Raw genomic sequence first — 17,687 nt, forward strand, 5'->3', positions numbered from 1 at the left:
GCGGGAGGGTCACCATGCCTCGGGCGAAGACTAAAAGTTGAGAAGTTGGAACCTCACGGTGTCCCTGGTGTATGTATTATAATGCTGTGTGATACCTGACCTCTATAGCCAGTGACAGATCACGCGATTGGGAGCAAAGTTGATCTACCAACTCCTGCTTACCTCGTTCATTCAGCAGAACATTCTCCATCTGAAGAAAGGCAAAGTTCAAAGTTTAACATCTGAGCCCCGAACGGTCAGGTGCATTAATACATCAAAGTCACTCATTCTGAGGCACATCACCCAGACCATCCCTCCTCCCACATTCCTCAACCTTTAAAATCCCAAACACCTGCTTATTTCTCACAGACTTGTTCATTCACCAGATCTGGGCGTCTCTGGCTGGACCCAGCACTTATTGCCCGTCCCTAGTTGCCCCTTGAGAAGGTGATAGTGAGCTGCCTCTTGAACCGCTGTAGTCCTCCTGCCGTGGGTTGACCCACAATGTTATTAGGGAGGCAATTTTACGATTTGGACCCAGTGATGGTGAAGGAACGGCGATATATTTCCAGGTCGGGATGGTGAGGGGCTCGGAGGGGAACTTGCAGGGGGTGGTGTTCCCATGTATCTGCTGCCCCTTGTCCTTCCAGATGGAAGTGGGTCGTGGGTTTGGAAGGTGCTGCCTGAGGATCTTTGGTGAGTTTCTGCAGAGCATCTTGTGGATAGTACACACTGCTGTGGCTGAGGGTCGGGGCGGGGGGGTAGTGGGATGTTTGTGGATGTGGTACCGATCAAGTGGGGGCTGCTTTGTCCAGCTGTCCAGCTTTTTGTGTGCTGTTGGGGATGGCCCCATCCAAGCAAGTGGGGAGTACTCCATCACACTCCTGACTTGTGCCTTGCAGCTGCTGTGCTGGGCACCTATGGTCTGACTGATCTCCAGCCTTTCCTGGCTCCCATACCCCTCGAGCCCTGCTGTGATGTGACAATCAACAGAGCAAGCTCCTACCTTTACATCGCGGTGAATAACACCCAAATCATGGAGGAATCCTGGAGATGAATATGAAAATAAACAAAATAATTAGAACCAACAGAAAAAGGGAACTTGCATTTTCTCTCGTGCCTTTCATCACCTTGGGGACTTGTCAAAGTGTATTAACAGTCAATGAAATGCTTTTGAAATGGAGGCAATTTTATAACAGACAAAATGCAGCAACCAATTTCGTTCAACCATATGCCACAAAAAAACACATAGATAATGGGAAGATAATCTGTCCCTGTGATGTTGACAAAGGACAAAGAGAACTGACCCTCCGACAGTGCCAACTCCCTCAGTACTGACCCACCAACAGTGCGGCGCTCCCTCAGCGCTGACCCTCCGACAGTGCCTACTCCCTCAGCACTGACCCACCGACAGTGCGGCGCTCCCTCAGCGCCAACCCTCCAACAGTGCGGCACTCCCTCAGCACTGACCCTCCGACAGTGCACGCTCCCTCAGCACTGACCCTCCGACAGTGCACGCTCCCTCAGCACTGACCCTCCGACAGTGCACGCTCCCTCAGCACTGACCCTCTGACAGTGGGGTGCTCCCACAGCATTGACGTTCTGACAGTGCCCACTCCCTCAGCACTGACCCTCCGACAGTGCCCACTCCCTCAGTGCCGACCCTCCGACAGTGGGGTGCTCCCACAGCACTGACCCTCCGACAGTGCCCACTCCCTCAGCACTGACCCTCAGACAGTGCGGTGCTCCCTCAGCACTGACCGTCCAACAGTGCGGCGTTCCCTCAGCACTGACCGTCCAACAGTGCGGCGCTCCCTCAGCACTGACCCTCCGACAGTGCCCACTCCCTCAGCGCCGACCCTCCGACAGTGCAGCGCTCCCTCAGCACTAACCCTCTGACAGTGGGGCGCTCCCACAGCATTGACGTTCTGACAGTGCCCACTCCCTCAGCACTGTCCCTCCGACAGTGCGGCTCTCCCTCAGCACTGACCCTCCGACAGTGCGGCGCTTCCTCAGCACTGACCCTCCGACAGTGCGGCGCACCCTCAGCACTGACCCTCTGACAGTGCCCACTCCCTCAGCACTGTCCCTCCGACAGTGCGGCTCTCCCTCAGCAGGGACCTCCGACAGTGGGGCGCTCACTCAGCACTGACCCTCCGACAGTGGGGCGCTCCCTCAGCACTGACCCTCCGATAGTGCCCACTCCCTCAGTGCCGACCCTCCGACAGTGCGGCGCTCCCTCAGCACTGACCCTCCGATAGTGCCCACTCCCTCAGTGCCGACCCTCCGACAGTGCGGCGCTCCCTCAGCACTGACCCTCCGGCAGTGCCCACTCTCTCAGCACTAACCGTCCGACAGTGCCCACTCTCTCAGCACTGACCGTCCAACAGTGCCCACTGCCTCAGCGCCGACCCACCGACAGTGCGGCGCTCCCTCAGCACTGACCCTCCAACAGTGCCCACTCCCTCAGCACTGACCCTCCGACAGTGCCCACTCCCTCAGCTCTGACCCTCCGACAGTGCCCGCTCCCTCAGCGCCGACCCTCCGACAGTGCCCACTCCCTCAGCACTGACCCTCCGACAGTGCCCACTCTCTCAGCACTGACCCTCCGACAGTGCCCACTCCCTCAGCACTGACCCTCCGACAGTGCGGCGCTCCCTCAGCACTGACCCTCCGACAGTGCCCACTCTCTCTGCACTGACCCTCCGACAGTGCCCACTCTCTCAGCGCTGACCCTCCGACAGTCCCCACTCTCTCAGCGCTGACCCTCCGACAGTGGGGCGCTCCCTCAGCACTGACCCTCCGACAGTGCCCACTCTCTCAGCGCTGACCCTCCGACAGTGCCCACTCCCTCAGCACTGACCCTCCGACAGTGCCCACTCCCTCAGCTCTGACCCTCCGACAGTGCCCGCTCCCTCAGCGCCGACCCTCCGACAGTGCCCACTCCCTCAGCACTGACCCTCCGACAGTGCCCACTCTCTCAGCACTGACCCTCCGACAGCGCCCACTCCCTCAGCACTGACCCTCCGGCAGTGCCCACTCCCTCAGCACTGACCCACCGACAGTGCCCGCTCCCTCAGCACTGACTGGGTTGTTGGTTGGCCTTTGAAGGAGCGCTGACTCTCATGCACTCACCAATAGCGGAGCCTAACTCGGCTGCAAACACTCGCGCTGTGTCCTCATCCAATGAGTTGCAGCCTCTCCAGAGCATGTAGAGGTCTCCTGCGCTGTGGTAATCATACACTACAGGACCAATGAGAGGAAGAACAGTCACTGCTGGTGGAGGTACCGTGGATCAGGCAGCTGAAGGTCTAGTCTGTCACCGCGTCACAATCAGGTATTTCAGGAATAGCTCTGGACTGGAATCTCACTCACACAAACCACAGCAGAATGGAGTCAAACCCTCATATAGATTTGATCGGCTTCCCTGGCTTCTCAGCCCACTCCCACTTTATTTTGGGGAAAGATGAGAGGATAATTCCAGCTCAGCACAAGCAGTAGGTTCACCCACCTTAGTATCATCTTCCACATCTCAAAGATGTGATTCACAGAATATCACAGTGTGACAATGCTCTGACTTTAAGAGGTATATTTTGGTCCTTTTTTTTATTATGAAGAAAGGTTGAGACAGAGAAGGTGAATGGTCTGCTCACAGCCAATCAAGCAAACAGCTTGTGAGGCCTTGTGGTTTTTTTTAAAAAGCTGTAAAACTAGAAGCAGCCTGAATGCCTAGAGTCAAGCTCCCACTGAAATGCATTTTTAATTTTAGCTTTCAGTAATTGCTGGGGTCTTGAAGCTGGATGTGGAAGGTCTTATTCCTCTCTGTGTTCCAGTTAAAAGCTGGGGTTCTCTTCCTGCTGCTGGAATTGCATGTGAGATAATCTGTTTTACTGCATTTGGCCTTTGCCAAAGGTGTGTTTATGAAATGTTACTGTATTGTAGCAGTTAGTTAGTAGTAGCTCATATATGTATTATTTTGTTAAGCATTTCAACAGTTATGGGTAAACCAATTCTTTTATTTTTATTTAGTCTGTATTTTAACAGTAGTGTAAAAATAAATTGTGTTTTGCTTAAAGTTGAGTAGTTTGACCAATCAAATTGCTTCTGGAATGCAACACCTTACACTTAGCCTAGACTCGAACTTTTCCTTATTTAAAGCCATCTTCTGAATATATTTGAGGGAATTTAGTCTGGTCCATAACAATAGCAAAGGAAGCCATTCTTCAGTTAATCTGTGCTGGCCTTTTTTTTTGAAGAGCAGCTTGGTCTGTGCCACTTCCCTGTCTTTCCCTGTGTACATGTAACTATTTCACTTTTAAATATTCATTCAGTTCTCTCTGTTGCTGCCAGTGAATGTGCTTTCGCCTGCTCTATGGGCAGTTTTTTCGAAATTGTATAAGAAGTTTATCCTCCTCTCACTTCAGGTATTTTTAGCTGATCTGTGCCCCATCTAGTGGTCATCACCCCTGCTGCAGTATTCCAGTGAAGCCCAACACAAGCTGGAGGAACAAGCTTCTTTTTCTGAAGAAGGGTCTAGGCCTGAAACGTCAGCCTTCCTGCTCCTAAGATGTTGCTTGGCCCGCTGTGCTCCACACCTTGGTATCTCTGGAGGAACAACACCTCATTTTCCACTTGGGGATGCTACACCCTCCGGACTCAATATTGAGTTCACTAATTTTAGGGCCTTATCTCCCTCATGTCCCAGCTCCCCCACCCCATACACCAGGCCTTGTTATCACAGAGCCTGCCATTACACACCCCCTGTTGTTAGTCACTAACAGTCCCCATTAACAACTATTCACCCTCCCAGCCTGATCGTCAGCAACTCCTTTGTCTGTCCAACTGTCTTTCTCTCTCTTTAGGCTCTATCCTATCATTTACTCCCAACCCCACCCACTTCCCTATTTTCTGCACATAAACTGATGATTTCCCAGCCTTCTGAGGAAGGGTCACCAGACCTGAAACGTTAGCTCTGATTTTTCCTTCACAGATGCTGCCAGACCTGCTGAGCTTTTCCAGCAACTTCTGTTATTGTTCCTGATGTACAGCGTCTGCAGTTCTTTTGGTTCTTAGTTATCACCCCTACCCATTGGGCAGACATGCTCATTATTTACTTGATCGAAACACTTGGAGATAATAGACACCTCTGTCACATTTCTCTCTCTGTCAGCCTTCTCTACTTGGAGGAGAACAATCCTGGCCTCCCGAGTTTCACTATGTGACTGAAGCCTCTCGTCCCTGGAATGATTTATCTCTGCTCCTCACATGAGCCTCTTCTTGGAATCGATTCCTTCTGCTCCGTTCTCCTTCCTCGAGCCAGGCTGTCGGAACTAGACAGCTCTCTGGACCTTGCCAGGGTCCATGTGCTGCTCTCTCTTTACCCCCCAGTGTTTCTACTTTATTTAATTTTAACTTCTTGCGGAAGCTGTTATTCCCTCTTACAGATGTCAGGGTCCTACTTTGCAACAGGTAGGATTGCAGTAGCCAGTGCTAAATGAGGGCTGAGCATATCCATCCACACCCACATACATGTACGCAAACACATGTATGCACATGCGTGCACACACACCCACACCACACACATACCTGACTGCAAGTGTGTTCACGCACACACACACACAGGTCTCCTCTCCTCACCATTGTGGATAAGCTCGAGTTCTAAATTCCATGTTGTAACAGAAAAGGAGGACTTTCTGCCCCTTCATGCTTGTTTGCCCATTCCATGACAGCATGACTGACCAGAATCTATGCACCTGGCTTTGTCCTAGATCACTAAATAACTCTGGCTAACAATCGCAGATTTAGAACGAACGACTGGCTGCTTGAGGATGACAGTTCCACGTTTCTACTGCATGCTGTGTAGAAATGTTTCTTTTCCTCACTCCCAAGACCCAGCTCTAATTTTTAGATACTAGCCCCGCATCCGAGACGCCCCAGTCAGAAACCGTTTCTGCCTGTCCACCGTAACAGTTCCTCAAAACCTTCATGATATCAAACAAATAAGTCTTTAACCTTCAAGATGCCAAGGAATACTGCAACTGTTTGTGTAATCTCACTCAATTATCTAAACATTTTAGACCCACTATTTGTTTATTTTGTTTCTTATTTATTCACGGGATGTAGGTGTCTCTGTTTAGATCAGATTTATTACCCATCCCTAATTGCTCAGAGGGCAATTAATAGTTGCCCACATTGCTGAGAGTCTGGAGTCACATGTAGGCCAGACAGGGTAAGGATGGCAGATTTCTCTGCTAAAGGACATTACTGAAGCAGATGGGCTTTTACAACAATCAACAGTCACCAAAGACCAGCTTATTGTCCTAGTATTTTTATTGAATTAAATTTTGTTATTTGTCATAGTGAGGCGAGAACTCTTGTCCCCAGGAGCCTGGCGCTCTGGATTACTAATTAGTAACATTACCATGACTCCCCCCGTCAAATGTCACTCTGGTTAATTTATATTACATGTGTGTTAGATCTGGGCTTTGGAGAACCAAAATATGATTTACTACTCCGATGTTTCTCTAGATTTAGTCGAACGTAGGCTGGATCACAGAAAGAGAGGCTATTTGGCCCATCGTGTCTGTGCTGGCTTTCTGTCAGAGCAATCTCCAGCATCTGCAATTCCTATTATCTCTGGTACAGTTTGTACTTCTCCCTGCCCTGTGTCCCTGTGTGGTTTCCCTCTTGGATAATCAGCTCATTCTCTTCTGACAATGTCAACTGAACCAGCCTCCCCCCCCCCCCCCCCCCATACCCTCAGACAGTACATTCTAGACCCTGACCACTCCAGTGAACCTGCCTCCCCCAGTAGTCAGGGTCTGGGGGAATGGGGGAGGCAGTTTCACTCCAGTTTAAGCATGGTGTGTATTGCTGTGACCCCGTGCATATCAGTCCTATTCCTTCAGAAGTGGAGCCTGTTGAAGAGGGTTCACGTTATCCACAATGATGCTCGAGAGAGGGGGAGGAGGTGCTTTTTTGGAAAAGATTGTCTAAACTGGCAGGAGAGACAGAAGGAGTCAGGACTCTACAGGCCAGTAGCTACAAACAGCACAATTAAATGTAAACACCCTGGCCCAGGGGGAGGTGGGGTGGGCGTTAGGAAGCTCCGTTGCACCTGGAGGACTCACTGATGAAGAGCAGGCGTGGAGACTGCCAGCATTCCCGTAAACCTTGCACAAACGGATGGCGGGCCTGCTTCTGTGGGGTGGGGAGGGGGAGAGAGAACGAGAAAAAAAACATTTCCACAAATAGCTGCTGAGGCACATCCACCTTGTGGGGGTGGGGCAGGAGATGGGGCAAGTCAGGCTGAAGTATCAGCAGGGGTCTGAGAGGAGGGTGGGATCAAGGATCACAGGCACAGGAGGAGATGGGTTAGGGAACCACAGCTTCTACAGAAGTGATTGATCTCACTCTGGGGGCTCCAAATGGTTCCCAGCCTTTTGGCGGGGTACAGTTCTAAATGTCCAGTCTGCTCTGTGAGCATATATACGACTTGATTTCCCCACCACATGGTCCAGCTCCGCACTCATTAGCTACACCAAAGGTGCCATTTAAATGCAAGTCATTGTTGTTTCTCCATAATGACTTGATTGAGTCTGAAAGGTTTAAAAGACTGAAAGATGATATGATGTGATGTTTAAAATGCTGAAAGAATTAATGGAGTAGACATGGAGAAGCTAATTAACTTTCAACATTGAGAGAATAGTTTTAGTGGAGCAAAGGAATGTAGTCAGATCGTTCATTAGGGAACCGAAGAATACAGTCTTGGCTTCTGGGTCAGGAGTGACGTTGAGTCAGGTTCCCCACCACTCCAGGGCTGTGGGGAAAGGTGGGGTGGGGGGGACAACAGGAACCAAACGGGCTGTGTCTTTTTAACTTTGTGTTTTAAAAGCTGGGAACGTTTGTTTCTGAAAACAGCAGTGTTTGAAAGAATGGCTGCACGTTTGAAAGCGAGGAAGCTGATCTCCAAGGTGGGCACTTAAACAACTGTCTAACAAGCACAAAGTGATGGTCAGATTGTAACGATCCGAAGCTGAGGACGTACACTGACATAACTCCCTCAGCAACAAGAGGTCGATTGGTCTATGGACTAGCGACAGTCATCAATCACACAGAGCTTTGCGTGCCAACAATTGTGATTGATTTGAGTGACTGAGCAGCTTGGAGCTGGAAACAAGTTACAGGGGACAAGGCAGAAAGAGAGAGATGAGAATGACACGTGCAGACCTTTACCTAGCCCCAGCAGCTGTACATTCTGTGCCGTCAAAAACTCCATTTAAAGGTAAAGAGAAGCAGTTACCTTTCTCACAACATTTACTGTAAGCTGTAACTCCTGAACTGATAAATCAGAGACATTTTCCAAGTGACTCAGTCGCTCTCAACTTCTTAGAAATCTCATCTTCCAGACAAGACAAGAGAACACTAAGGGTCTGGTTACCCAGGACAGATTATCATTTCTTTTATTCGCTTGTAGGACATGGGTATCGCTGCCTGAGCCAGCATTTTATCGCCCATCCCTAGTTGCCCTTTGAGAAGGCAACATTAGAATTGGGAAACAAAGTCACTGAACTAACTTTCCAGTTTTTCTACCTTCCCTATTTGTTTGTCTGTGAATGTACGTACACTAAGGGATGTCTATAAGGGATTAAAGTTTTAGTTAATTGACCTCTGAGGAAGGGTCACTGCCAAAGGATCGTTGGACCGATTCTGAAAGTCTGTAAAAGGATCGATGAGCAGATCTACGCTCTCAAGGTAATTATCAGTTTCCCATTAATTGTGTTATATATAAAGGTGGTTTATATCTATTTCTTGTAGCTATGGTGTAATTGCTCATTATAAATGATAATTCTTATTGAGTACAGAAACTGGGTCTCTCTTTCAATCAAGCTCGGTCTGAAAGTTAAGTAAATTGGGGAACAGTGCGTATCTTAAGAAAAAAAACTTTAACATTTGGTATGACCTTGGGAACAGCTGGGTTTAATTTACAGTTTGCCACCACAATGAGGCATGATGGAGGGACAAGGGATGTGCTGGGGAACTAGATGGGAATAGTGTGAGGTGCTGCAGTGGGGAAAAGTAAGAATCACTTGTGATGTGATTCAAATACAGGAAGGGGGAAGAGATGAAGACCAAATTATAAGTTATCTACAGTACGTACTCCCTATAAGATGGTCTGCAGAAATTCACCAGCACTCCTTAACTATCACCTTCCAAACCCACCATCACTTCTATCTAGAAAGACAAGGGGCAGCAGATACATAGGAACACCACCCCCAGCAAGTTTCCCTCCAAGCCACTGACCATCCAGACTTGGAAATATATCTCCATTCCTTCATTGTCACTGTCACTGGGTCAAAATCCTGGAATTGCCTCCCTAAGAACATTGTGGGTCAACCCACAGCACAAGGACTGCAGTGGTTCAAGAAGGCAGCTCACCCCCACCTTCTCAAGGGGCAACTAGGGACGGACAATAAATGCTAGGCTCAGCCAGTGATACCCACATGCCAGAAGTGAATGAAAGAGTTGCCTAGTACTCCTCCTCTCCTGGTTCCCTCAGTCATGGGGTGCAGCCACTGCTGCCTGGAGGAGACATACACCAGTGGGTCAGTACAGTGAGTGTGGGGTGGGGAATGTGACGGGGGGAATAGGGGGCTGAGGGGCTGTGAGGTACACACAGTTTGGATGAGGGCTCATTACCTGAAGAGTGGCTCCTTCCTTGTACTGCTGCAGCATTCCCTGTCGAAATACCTCTGCCTTCAGCAGGACCTGTGGGGGAAAACAGTTTATATGGTGACCCAAGGACAAAAACATCATTCATTACATCAAGACCAGATCTGCAACAATCATTACACTGCCATCAATGACTAAAATCAGTGAACATTTTCAACATGCAATCCAATCAATTTTCTGTAATTATTTAATCTCATTCCAGAGCTAAATTAGGAGGCTGGAGTGAGTCACTGCAGACAGGGCAATCCATGGGTGAAGGACACCATACGGACTGTGTAGATGTTTTAATCTGTGTCTAACCCTATGTTGTCCCTGTCCTGGGAGTGTTTTGTTTCAGACAGTTGTGTTAACGTGTATTGATAATTACCTTGAGAGCGTAGATCTGCTCATCGGTCCTTTTACAGACTTTCAGAATCGGTCCAATGGATCCTTTGGCGATGAGCTCAATGTCCTGAGCAGGAAAGACACAAACAACATTCAATGACCCCAAGTGTGTGCTGGGAGCGGCAGATTAGTTTTCATTGAATTTCTTTCCAAAACTGGAGATTTCCCTCAAGTCCCACTGAGTGATAAGCAATTGATCGCTCAAATGATCAATAACTCCATCATGCTCGTAACATTTCAATACCCAAAACTTAAGAAACCTGCTGACTGACACTCCATCTCCCTTCAACATTCAGTCCCTGTGCCACAAACACACAGGAGCTGCAGGTATGTACTACCTACATGATGGATTGCTGCAACTCCCCACAGTCCCTATTACAGCAACTTGTGGAAATTGCTCTCAGAGAATTGATGCGTTTGGATAAAAAAGATGGGCCAGGAACGCGAGGCAGGATTCATAAAATCACACTACAAGACCATCTAATGACCAGAGCTTGAAACTACACTGTGATGTTTACGTAGTCACACAGCAGTACAGCACAGAAACAGGCCCTTCGGTCCAACTCGTCCATGCTGACCAGATATCCTAAATTCATCTCGTCCCATTTGGCCCCTATCCCTCTAAACGTTTCCTATTCATGTATCCATCCAAATGCCTTTTAAATGTTATAATTGTACCAGCCCCCACCATTTCCTCTGGCAGTTCATTCCATACACGCACCACACTCTGCATGAAAAAGTTGCCCCTTAGGTCTATTTTAAATCTTTCTCCTCTCTCCGTAAACCTTTGCCCCTCTAGTTTTGGGCTCACCTACTCCAAGGAAAACACCTTGACTATTCACCCTATCCATGTCCCTCATGATTGTATAACCCGCTATAAGGTCTACCCTCAGCCTCCAACCTTCCGAGGAAAATAGCTCCATCATATTCAGCCTCTCTCTATAGCCCAAGCCCTCCAAACTTGGCAACATCCTCATACATGTCTGAGCCCTTTCAAGTTTCACAACATCCTTCCTGTAGCAGGGAGACCTGAATTGGACACAGTATTCCAAAAGTGGCTCTAACCAATGTCCTGTACAGCCCCAACATGACCCTCCCCACTCCTATACTCAATGCATTGACCAATAAAAGCAAGCGTACCAAATGCCTGTCTACCTGCAACTCCACTTTCAAGGAACTATGACCCTGCATTCCAAGGTCTCTTTGTTCAGCGACACTCCCCAGGACCTTACCATTAAGTGTAGAAGCCCTGCCCTGATTTGCCTTTTCAAAATGCAGCACCTCGTATTCATCTAAATTAAAATCCATCTGCCACTCCTTGGCCCACTGGTCCATCTGATCGAGGTAACCTTCCTCACTGTCCACTACACCTCCAATTCTGGTTTCATCTGCAAACTTACAAACTCTCCTATGATCACATGCAAATTGTTTATATAAATGAGGAAAAGCAATGAACCCTGCGCCAATCCTTGTGGCACACTGCCGGGTCACAGGCCTCAGCCTGAAAAGCAACCCGCCACCACTACCCAAGGTGGCCTTGCTGATCTTTAAGGGCCCTTTTCTCTCCTTCGTTACCTGTTGTCCTGAATGTATTTATAAAGTCCCTTCGGATTCTGCTTAACCCTTTTTGCCAAAGCTATGTCACATCCCCTTTTAACCCTCCTGATATCCCTCTTAAGTATACTCCTGCTGGCTTTATACACCGCCAACATGTGCTTCCTTCTTTTTCTTGACCAAAAACCTCAATTTCTCTAGTAATCCAGTATTCCCCACACATACCAGCTTTGCCCTTTACCCGAACAGGAACATACTATCTCTGGACTCTCACTACCTACAATTTTAACTTTTACACAGAAAAATTACATGGAATTTATTTTCAAAGGAAGTCACAATGATGAATGGCCTGGACATGTGACCACAGTCAAATCAAAGGAATTTTGTCCAAAACAGAAAGACACTGAGGGACAAGTTTTCTTCCTCAAAAAGATAAAAACAGTGATCAATATAACTTTGAGCAAACTATAGACAAACCTGATGGGAGGGTTGAAATCTTAATGGACTGATACCTGGAATTCCCACTCCAGCTGCTGCGATCGGTATGTGAACTCCGGAAAGAAGAGAGAGACAAACTGGGGTAACGGCCACTCCGTATTTCTGGAGCCGTTGGACTGGGCCCACTCCCTGTGGAGCTTCTGTGGCTCTGCAGGCTTCTTCTGGGCTCTCTGGAACATGCACAGGGAGGACCTCACTCTGGACAAAACACTCTTCCATTTAGAGATAGACACACACCTTCCAGTGGCATTCCCTCCCTAGGATGTGAACCAGTGAGAAACAGACATAATGGGAGTCAGAGAAATGAACAGGCCATACTAACTCTCAGAGAGGAAGACTGTTAGGTCACCATACTATCAACTAGAGCAAAACACTGTGAATGCTGGAAATATGAAATAAAACTGGAAATTCTTGCAAAAACTCAGCAGGTTTGACAGCATCTGTGGAGAGAAAAAAGTTACAATTTTGAGTTTACAAGGTGTAGAGCTGGATGAACACAGCAGGCCAAGCAGCATCTTAGGACCAGGAAAGCTGACGTTTCAGGCCTAGACCTTCTGATGAAGGTCTCTGATGTTATCTCAGATTCTCCAGCATCTGCAGTTCCTATTATCTCTGATACAATGTTAAGTCCAATCACACTTGTTCAAAACTCCAAATCACAGTAATATTGAAACATTAACTCTGATTAATAGGTCTGGCAGTCTCTGTGGGGACTGAAAGAGTTAACATTTTGGGACAACTATGATTTGGAGTCTCGAGGAAGAATGATTGGACTCAAAATGTTAGATAACAAGGTGTGGGACTGGATGAACACAGCAGGCCAAGCAGCATCTCAGGAGCACAAAAGCTGACGTTTCTGGTTTGGACCCTTCATTTAGTGAGTGGTGACCGCGAACGAGATGTAACTATTTCTGATTAACGGTCTAGGCAGTGGGGCGGGGATAGTGGGGAGGGGGGCGGGGGGATAGTGGGGAGGGGGGCGGGGGGATAGTGGGGAGGGGGGCGGGGGGATAGTGGGGAGGGGGGCGGGGGGATAGTGGGGAGGGGGGCGGGGATAAAGAGGGGGGCGGGGATAGTGGGGAGGGGGCGGGGATAGTGGGGAGGGGGCGGGGACAGTGGGGAGAGGGGGGGGCGGGGACAGTGGGGAGAGGGGGGGGCGGGGACAGTGGGGAGAGGGGGGGCGGGGACAGTGGGGAGAGGGGGGGCGGGGACAGTGGGGAGAGGGGGGGCGGGGACAGTGGGGAGAGGGGGGGCGGGGACAGTGGGGAGAGGGGGGGCGGGGACAGTGGGGAGAGGGGGGGCGGGGACAGTGGGGGGCGGGGACAGTGGGGGGCGGGGACAGTGGGGGGCGGGGACAGTGGGGAGAGGGGGGGGCGGGGACAGTGGGGAGAGGGGGGGGCGGGGACAGTGGGGAGAGGGGGGGGGCGGGGACAGTGGGGAGAGGGGGGGGCGGGGACAGTGGGGAGAGGGGGGGGCGGGGACAGTGGGGAGAGGGGGGGTGGGGAGAGGGGGGGTGGGGAGAGGGGGGGTGGGGAGAGGGGGGGTGGGGAGAGGGGGGGGCGGGGAGGGGGGGGGCGGGGAGGGGGGGGCGGGGAGAGGGGGAGGGGGGGGCGGGGAGAGGGGGGGGGCGGGGAGGGGGGGGGCGGGGAGGGGGGGGGCGGGGAGAGGGGGGGGCGGGGAGAGGGGGGGCGGGGAGAGGGGGGGCGGGGAGAGGGGGGGGCGGGGACAGTGGGGAGGGGAGGGGAGAGGAGAGGGGGGGCGGGGACAGTGGGGAGAGGAGAGGGGGGGCGGGGACAGTGGGGAGAGGAGAGGGGGGGCGGGGACAGTGGGGAGGGGGGGGCGGGGAGGGGGGGGCGGGGAGAGGGGGGGGGCGGGGAGAGGGGGGGGGCGGGGAGAGGGGGGGGCGGGGAGAGGGGGGGCGGGGAGAGGGGGGGCGGGGACAGTGGGGAGCGGGGGGGGCGGGGAGAGGGGGGGGCGGGGAGAGGGGGGGCGGGGAGAGGGGGGGGGCGGGGAGAGGGGGGGGCGGGGAGAGGGGGGGGCGGGGAGAGGGGGGGGCGGGGAGAGGAGAGGGCGGGGAGAGGGGGGGCGGGGAGAGGGGGGGCGGGGAGAGGGGGGGCGGGGAGAGGGGGGGCGGGGAGAGGGGGGGCGGGGCGGGGAGGGGGGGCGGGGCGGGGAGGGGGGGCGGGGCGGGGAGGGGGGGCGGGGACAGGGGGGGCGGGGACAGGGGGGGCGGGGACAGGGGGGGCGGGGACAGGGGGGGCGGGGACAGGGGGGGGGGACGGGGGGGGGACGGGGGGGCGGGGACAGTGGGGAGAGGGGGGGGCGGGGACAGTGGGGAGAGGGGGGGCGGGGACAGTGGGGAGAGGGGGGGGGGGCGGGGACAGTGGGGAGAGGGGGGGGCGGGGACAGTGGGGAGAGGGGGGGGGCGGGGACAGTGGGGAGAGGGGGGGGCGGGGACAGTGGGGAGAGGGGGGGGCGGGTCAGTGGGGAGAGGGGGGGGGCGGGGACAGTGGGGAGAGAGGGGGGGGCGGGGTCAGTGGGGAGAGGGGGGAGAGGGGGGGGCGGGGACAGTGGGGAGGGGGGGGGCGGGGACAGTGGGGAGAGGGGGGGCGGGGACAGTGGGGGGCGGGGACAGTGGGGGGGGCGGGGACAGTGGGGAGGGCGGGGACAGTGGGGAGAGAGGGGGGGCGGGGACAGTGGGGAGAGGGGGAGGGGCGGGGACAGTGGGGAGAGGGGGAGGGGCGGGGACAGTGGGGAGAGGGGGAGGGGCGGGGACAGTGGGGAGAGGGGGAGGGGCGGGGACAGTGGGGAGAGGGGGGGCGGGGACAGTGGGGAGAGGAGGGGGGGCGGGGACAGTGGGGAGAGGAGGGGGGGCGGGGACAGTGGGGAGAGGAGGGGGGGCGGGGACAGTGGGGAGAGGGTGGGGCGGGGACAGTGGGGAGAGAGGGGGGGGTGGGGAGAGAGGGGGGGTGGGGAGAGAGGGGGGGGTGGGGAGAGAGGGGGGGGTGGGGAGAGAGGGGGGGGCGGGGACAGTGGGGAGAGGGGGGGGCGGGGACAGTGGGGAGAGGGGGGGGCGGGGACAGTGGGGAGAGGGGGGGCGGGGACAGTGGGGAGGGGGGGGGGCGGGGACAGTGGGGAGGGCGGGGACAGTGGGGAGAGAGGGGGGGGCGGGGACAGTGGGGAGAGAGGGGGGGGCGGGGACAGTGGGGAGAGAGGGGGGGGCGGGGACAGTGGGGAGAGGGGGAGGGGCGGGGACAGTGGGGAGAGGGGGAGGGGCGGGGACAGTGGGGAGAGGGGAGGGGCGGGGACAGTGGGGAGGGGCGGGGACAGTGGGGAGGGGAGGGGCGGGGACAGTGGGGAGAGGGGAGGGGCGGGGACAGTGGGGAGAGGGGAGGGGCGGGGACAGTGGGGAGAGGGGGGGGCGGGGAGAGGGGGGGGCGGGGAGAGTGGGGACAGGGGGGGGCGGGGAGAGTGGGGGGCGGGGAGAGGGGGGGGGCGGGGAGAGGGGGGGGGCGGGGAGAGGGGGGGGCGGGGAGAGGGGGGGCGGGGAGAGGGGGGGCGGGGAGAGGGGGGGGGCGGGGACAGTGGGGAGAGGAGAGGGGGGGCGGGGACAGTGGGGAGAGGGGGGGCGGGGACAGTGGGGAGAGGGGGGGCGGGGACAGTGGGGAGAGGGGGGGGCGGGGACAGTGGGGAGAGGGGGGGGCGGGGACAGTGGGGAGGGGGGGGGCGGGGACAGTGGGGAGAGGGGGGGCGGGGACAGTGGGGAGAGGGGGGGCGGGGACAGTGGGGAGAGGGGGGGCGGGGACAGTGGGGAGGGCGGGGACAGTGGGGAGAGAGGGGGGGCGGGGACAGTGGGGAGAGGGGGAGGGGCGGGGACAGTGGGGAGAGGGGGAGGGGCGGGGACAGTGGGGAGAGGGGGAGGGGCGGGGACAGTGGGGAGAGGGGAGGGGCGGGGACAGTGGGGAGAGGGGAGGGGCGGGGACAGTGGGGAGAGGGGAGGGGCGGGGACAGTGGGGAGAGGGGAGGGGCGGGGACAGTGGGGAGGGGGGGCGGGGACAGAGGGGGGGGCGGGTCTTGGCAGGGGCCGAGGTGGATAAACCGGGTTTAGGGGTGCGCTTGACGGAACGTCGTCCGAAAGGCACCGCTTACCAGGGCCGCAGTCCGCCCGCTGGCCATTGCCCGGGCTCCTCAGGCTGCTCCCGGACCGCAGTTTTCTCACGTGACCTGCATCGGGGTTCCAGCACCCAGACCGGAACGATAGCCATCCCGCTGCACCCTGGGATACCGGAGGGCCTGGCTCCCGCAGAATGCTGGGACACCGGAGGACTCGCGTGTTGTCGGTGGGCCGTGCAAAAAGGGTCACGTGACTAGTCCCCCGGTTTCAGGGGTGAACTGCATTTGGGTGGCGCCGTCGCCTCTGTTACCTCCTTCAAGAAACGTCATTTCTACTTCGGGAAGTTTTGAAGTGGAATCACCGTAAATTCGGAAGCAGACGTATGCACAGAAAGATCCCGCAGACAGGGCTGTGACAAAGAGTCAGGAAATCTGTGTTTGCGTTTGGGACGCATCACCTCATTTTTCAGAATCATGTTCAGGGTCTCATATCCACTTGAAAGAAGAAGAGGGTCAGGCCATTCAGCCCATTGAATCTGCTACCAGTCAATAAGTCCATGCCACGTGTATGGCATAATGTTGACAAACCCATACTCCCATATAATCAATGACTCAGTGCCACTGGGATAGAAAATTCCGAAGATCAGCGACCCACTGAGAGATTCCTCACCTATTCCTCACCTCCATTTTAAATGGAAGGTCCACTAATTTTGAACTGAGGCCCTCTGCGCTAGATTCATTCAAGAGGAGAAACCAGCCTGTCCACATCAACCCGATCAAGCCCCTTCAAGTGGACGCCTCCTGTTGTTCTGAGGTCCTCTCCATAAAAATTCAACCTACTCGCCTTTCTTCAGAGCAAACACTTCATAGCAGGATAATAAAATGTGTGGCTGGATGAACACAGCAGGCCAAGCAGCATCTCAGGAGCACAAAAGCTGACGCTTCGGGCCTAGACCCTTCATCAGAGAGCTCCACACTTTGTTATCACTAAAATTAGCATGCAGGTCCAGCAAGTTATTCGGAAGGCAGATCAAACATTGACCTTAATTGAGGCAGGTGGAGTACTGAAGTACTGTTGAGAAGTCTTGCTGCGAATGTACAGGGCAGAGGTGAGAGTTCAGCTGCTGTTCTGTGTGTACAGTTTGATCCTAGTATTCCAGGGGGAATAGATAACCGTAAGATGTGGCTCACAGTTGGTTAACTTACCTACTTCCTGCTATGAAGTATCAGAGATAATGGGAACTGCAGATGCTGGAGATTCCAAGATAATAAAATGTGAGGCTGGATGAACACAGCAGGCCAAGCAGCATCTCAGGAGCACAAAAGCTGACGTTTCGGGCCTAGACCCTTCATCAGAGAGCATTTTAGTGGTTTCATGCTTGACAACTCCCAGATTGCACCACACCCAGCATTTTGCAGGCTCCATC

General features: G+C 54.3%; 1 protein-coding gene across 1 annotated transcript in view; it reads right to left on the bottom strand.

The window, feature by feature from the left end:
- Nucleotides 1–16,431, bottom strand: part of LOC125464637 (ribosomal protein S6 kinase-related protein-like) — a 35,835-nt gene extending 19,404 nt beyond the window's left edge. Inside the window, exons 1-8 of the mRNA XM_059655334.1 lie at nucleotides 16,297–16,431; nucleotides 12,162–12,404; nucleotides 10,079–10,162; nucleotides 9,679–9,747; nucleotides 7,110–7,179; nucleotides 3,115–3,222; nucleotides 986–1,026; nucleotides 96–190 (exon numbers count right to left, since the gene is read on the bottom strand). Of these exons, the coding sequence (XP_059511317.1) occupies nucleotides 96–190; nucleotides 986–1,026; nucleotides 3,115–3,222; nucleotides 7,110–7,179; nucleotides 9,679–9,747; nucleotides 10,079–10,162; nucleotides 12,162–12,404; nucleotides 16,297–16,323 (737 nt within the window). The 5' untranslated portion in view covers nucleotides 16,324–16,431. The remainder of the gene's footprint in view (nucleotides 1–95; nucleotides 191–985; nucleotides 1,027–3,114; nucleotides 3,223–7,109; nucleotides 7,180–9,678; nucleotides 9,748–10,078; nucleotides 10,163–12,161; nucleotides 12,405–16,296) is intronic.
- Nucleotides 16,432–17,687: the final 1,256 nt, after the last annotated feature.

Source organism: Stegostoma tigrinum, chromosome 27 (assembly GCF_030684315.1).
Source record: "Stegostoma tigrinum isolate sSteTig4 chromosome 27, sSteTig4.hap1, whole genome shotgun sequence".
Taxonomy (NCBI): Eukaryota; Metazoa; Chordata; class Chondrichthyes; order Orectolobiformes; family Stegostomatidae; genus Stegostoma; species Stegostoma tigrinum.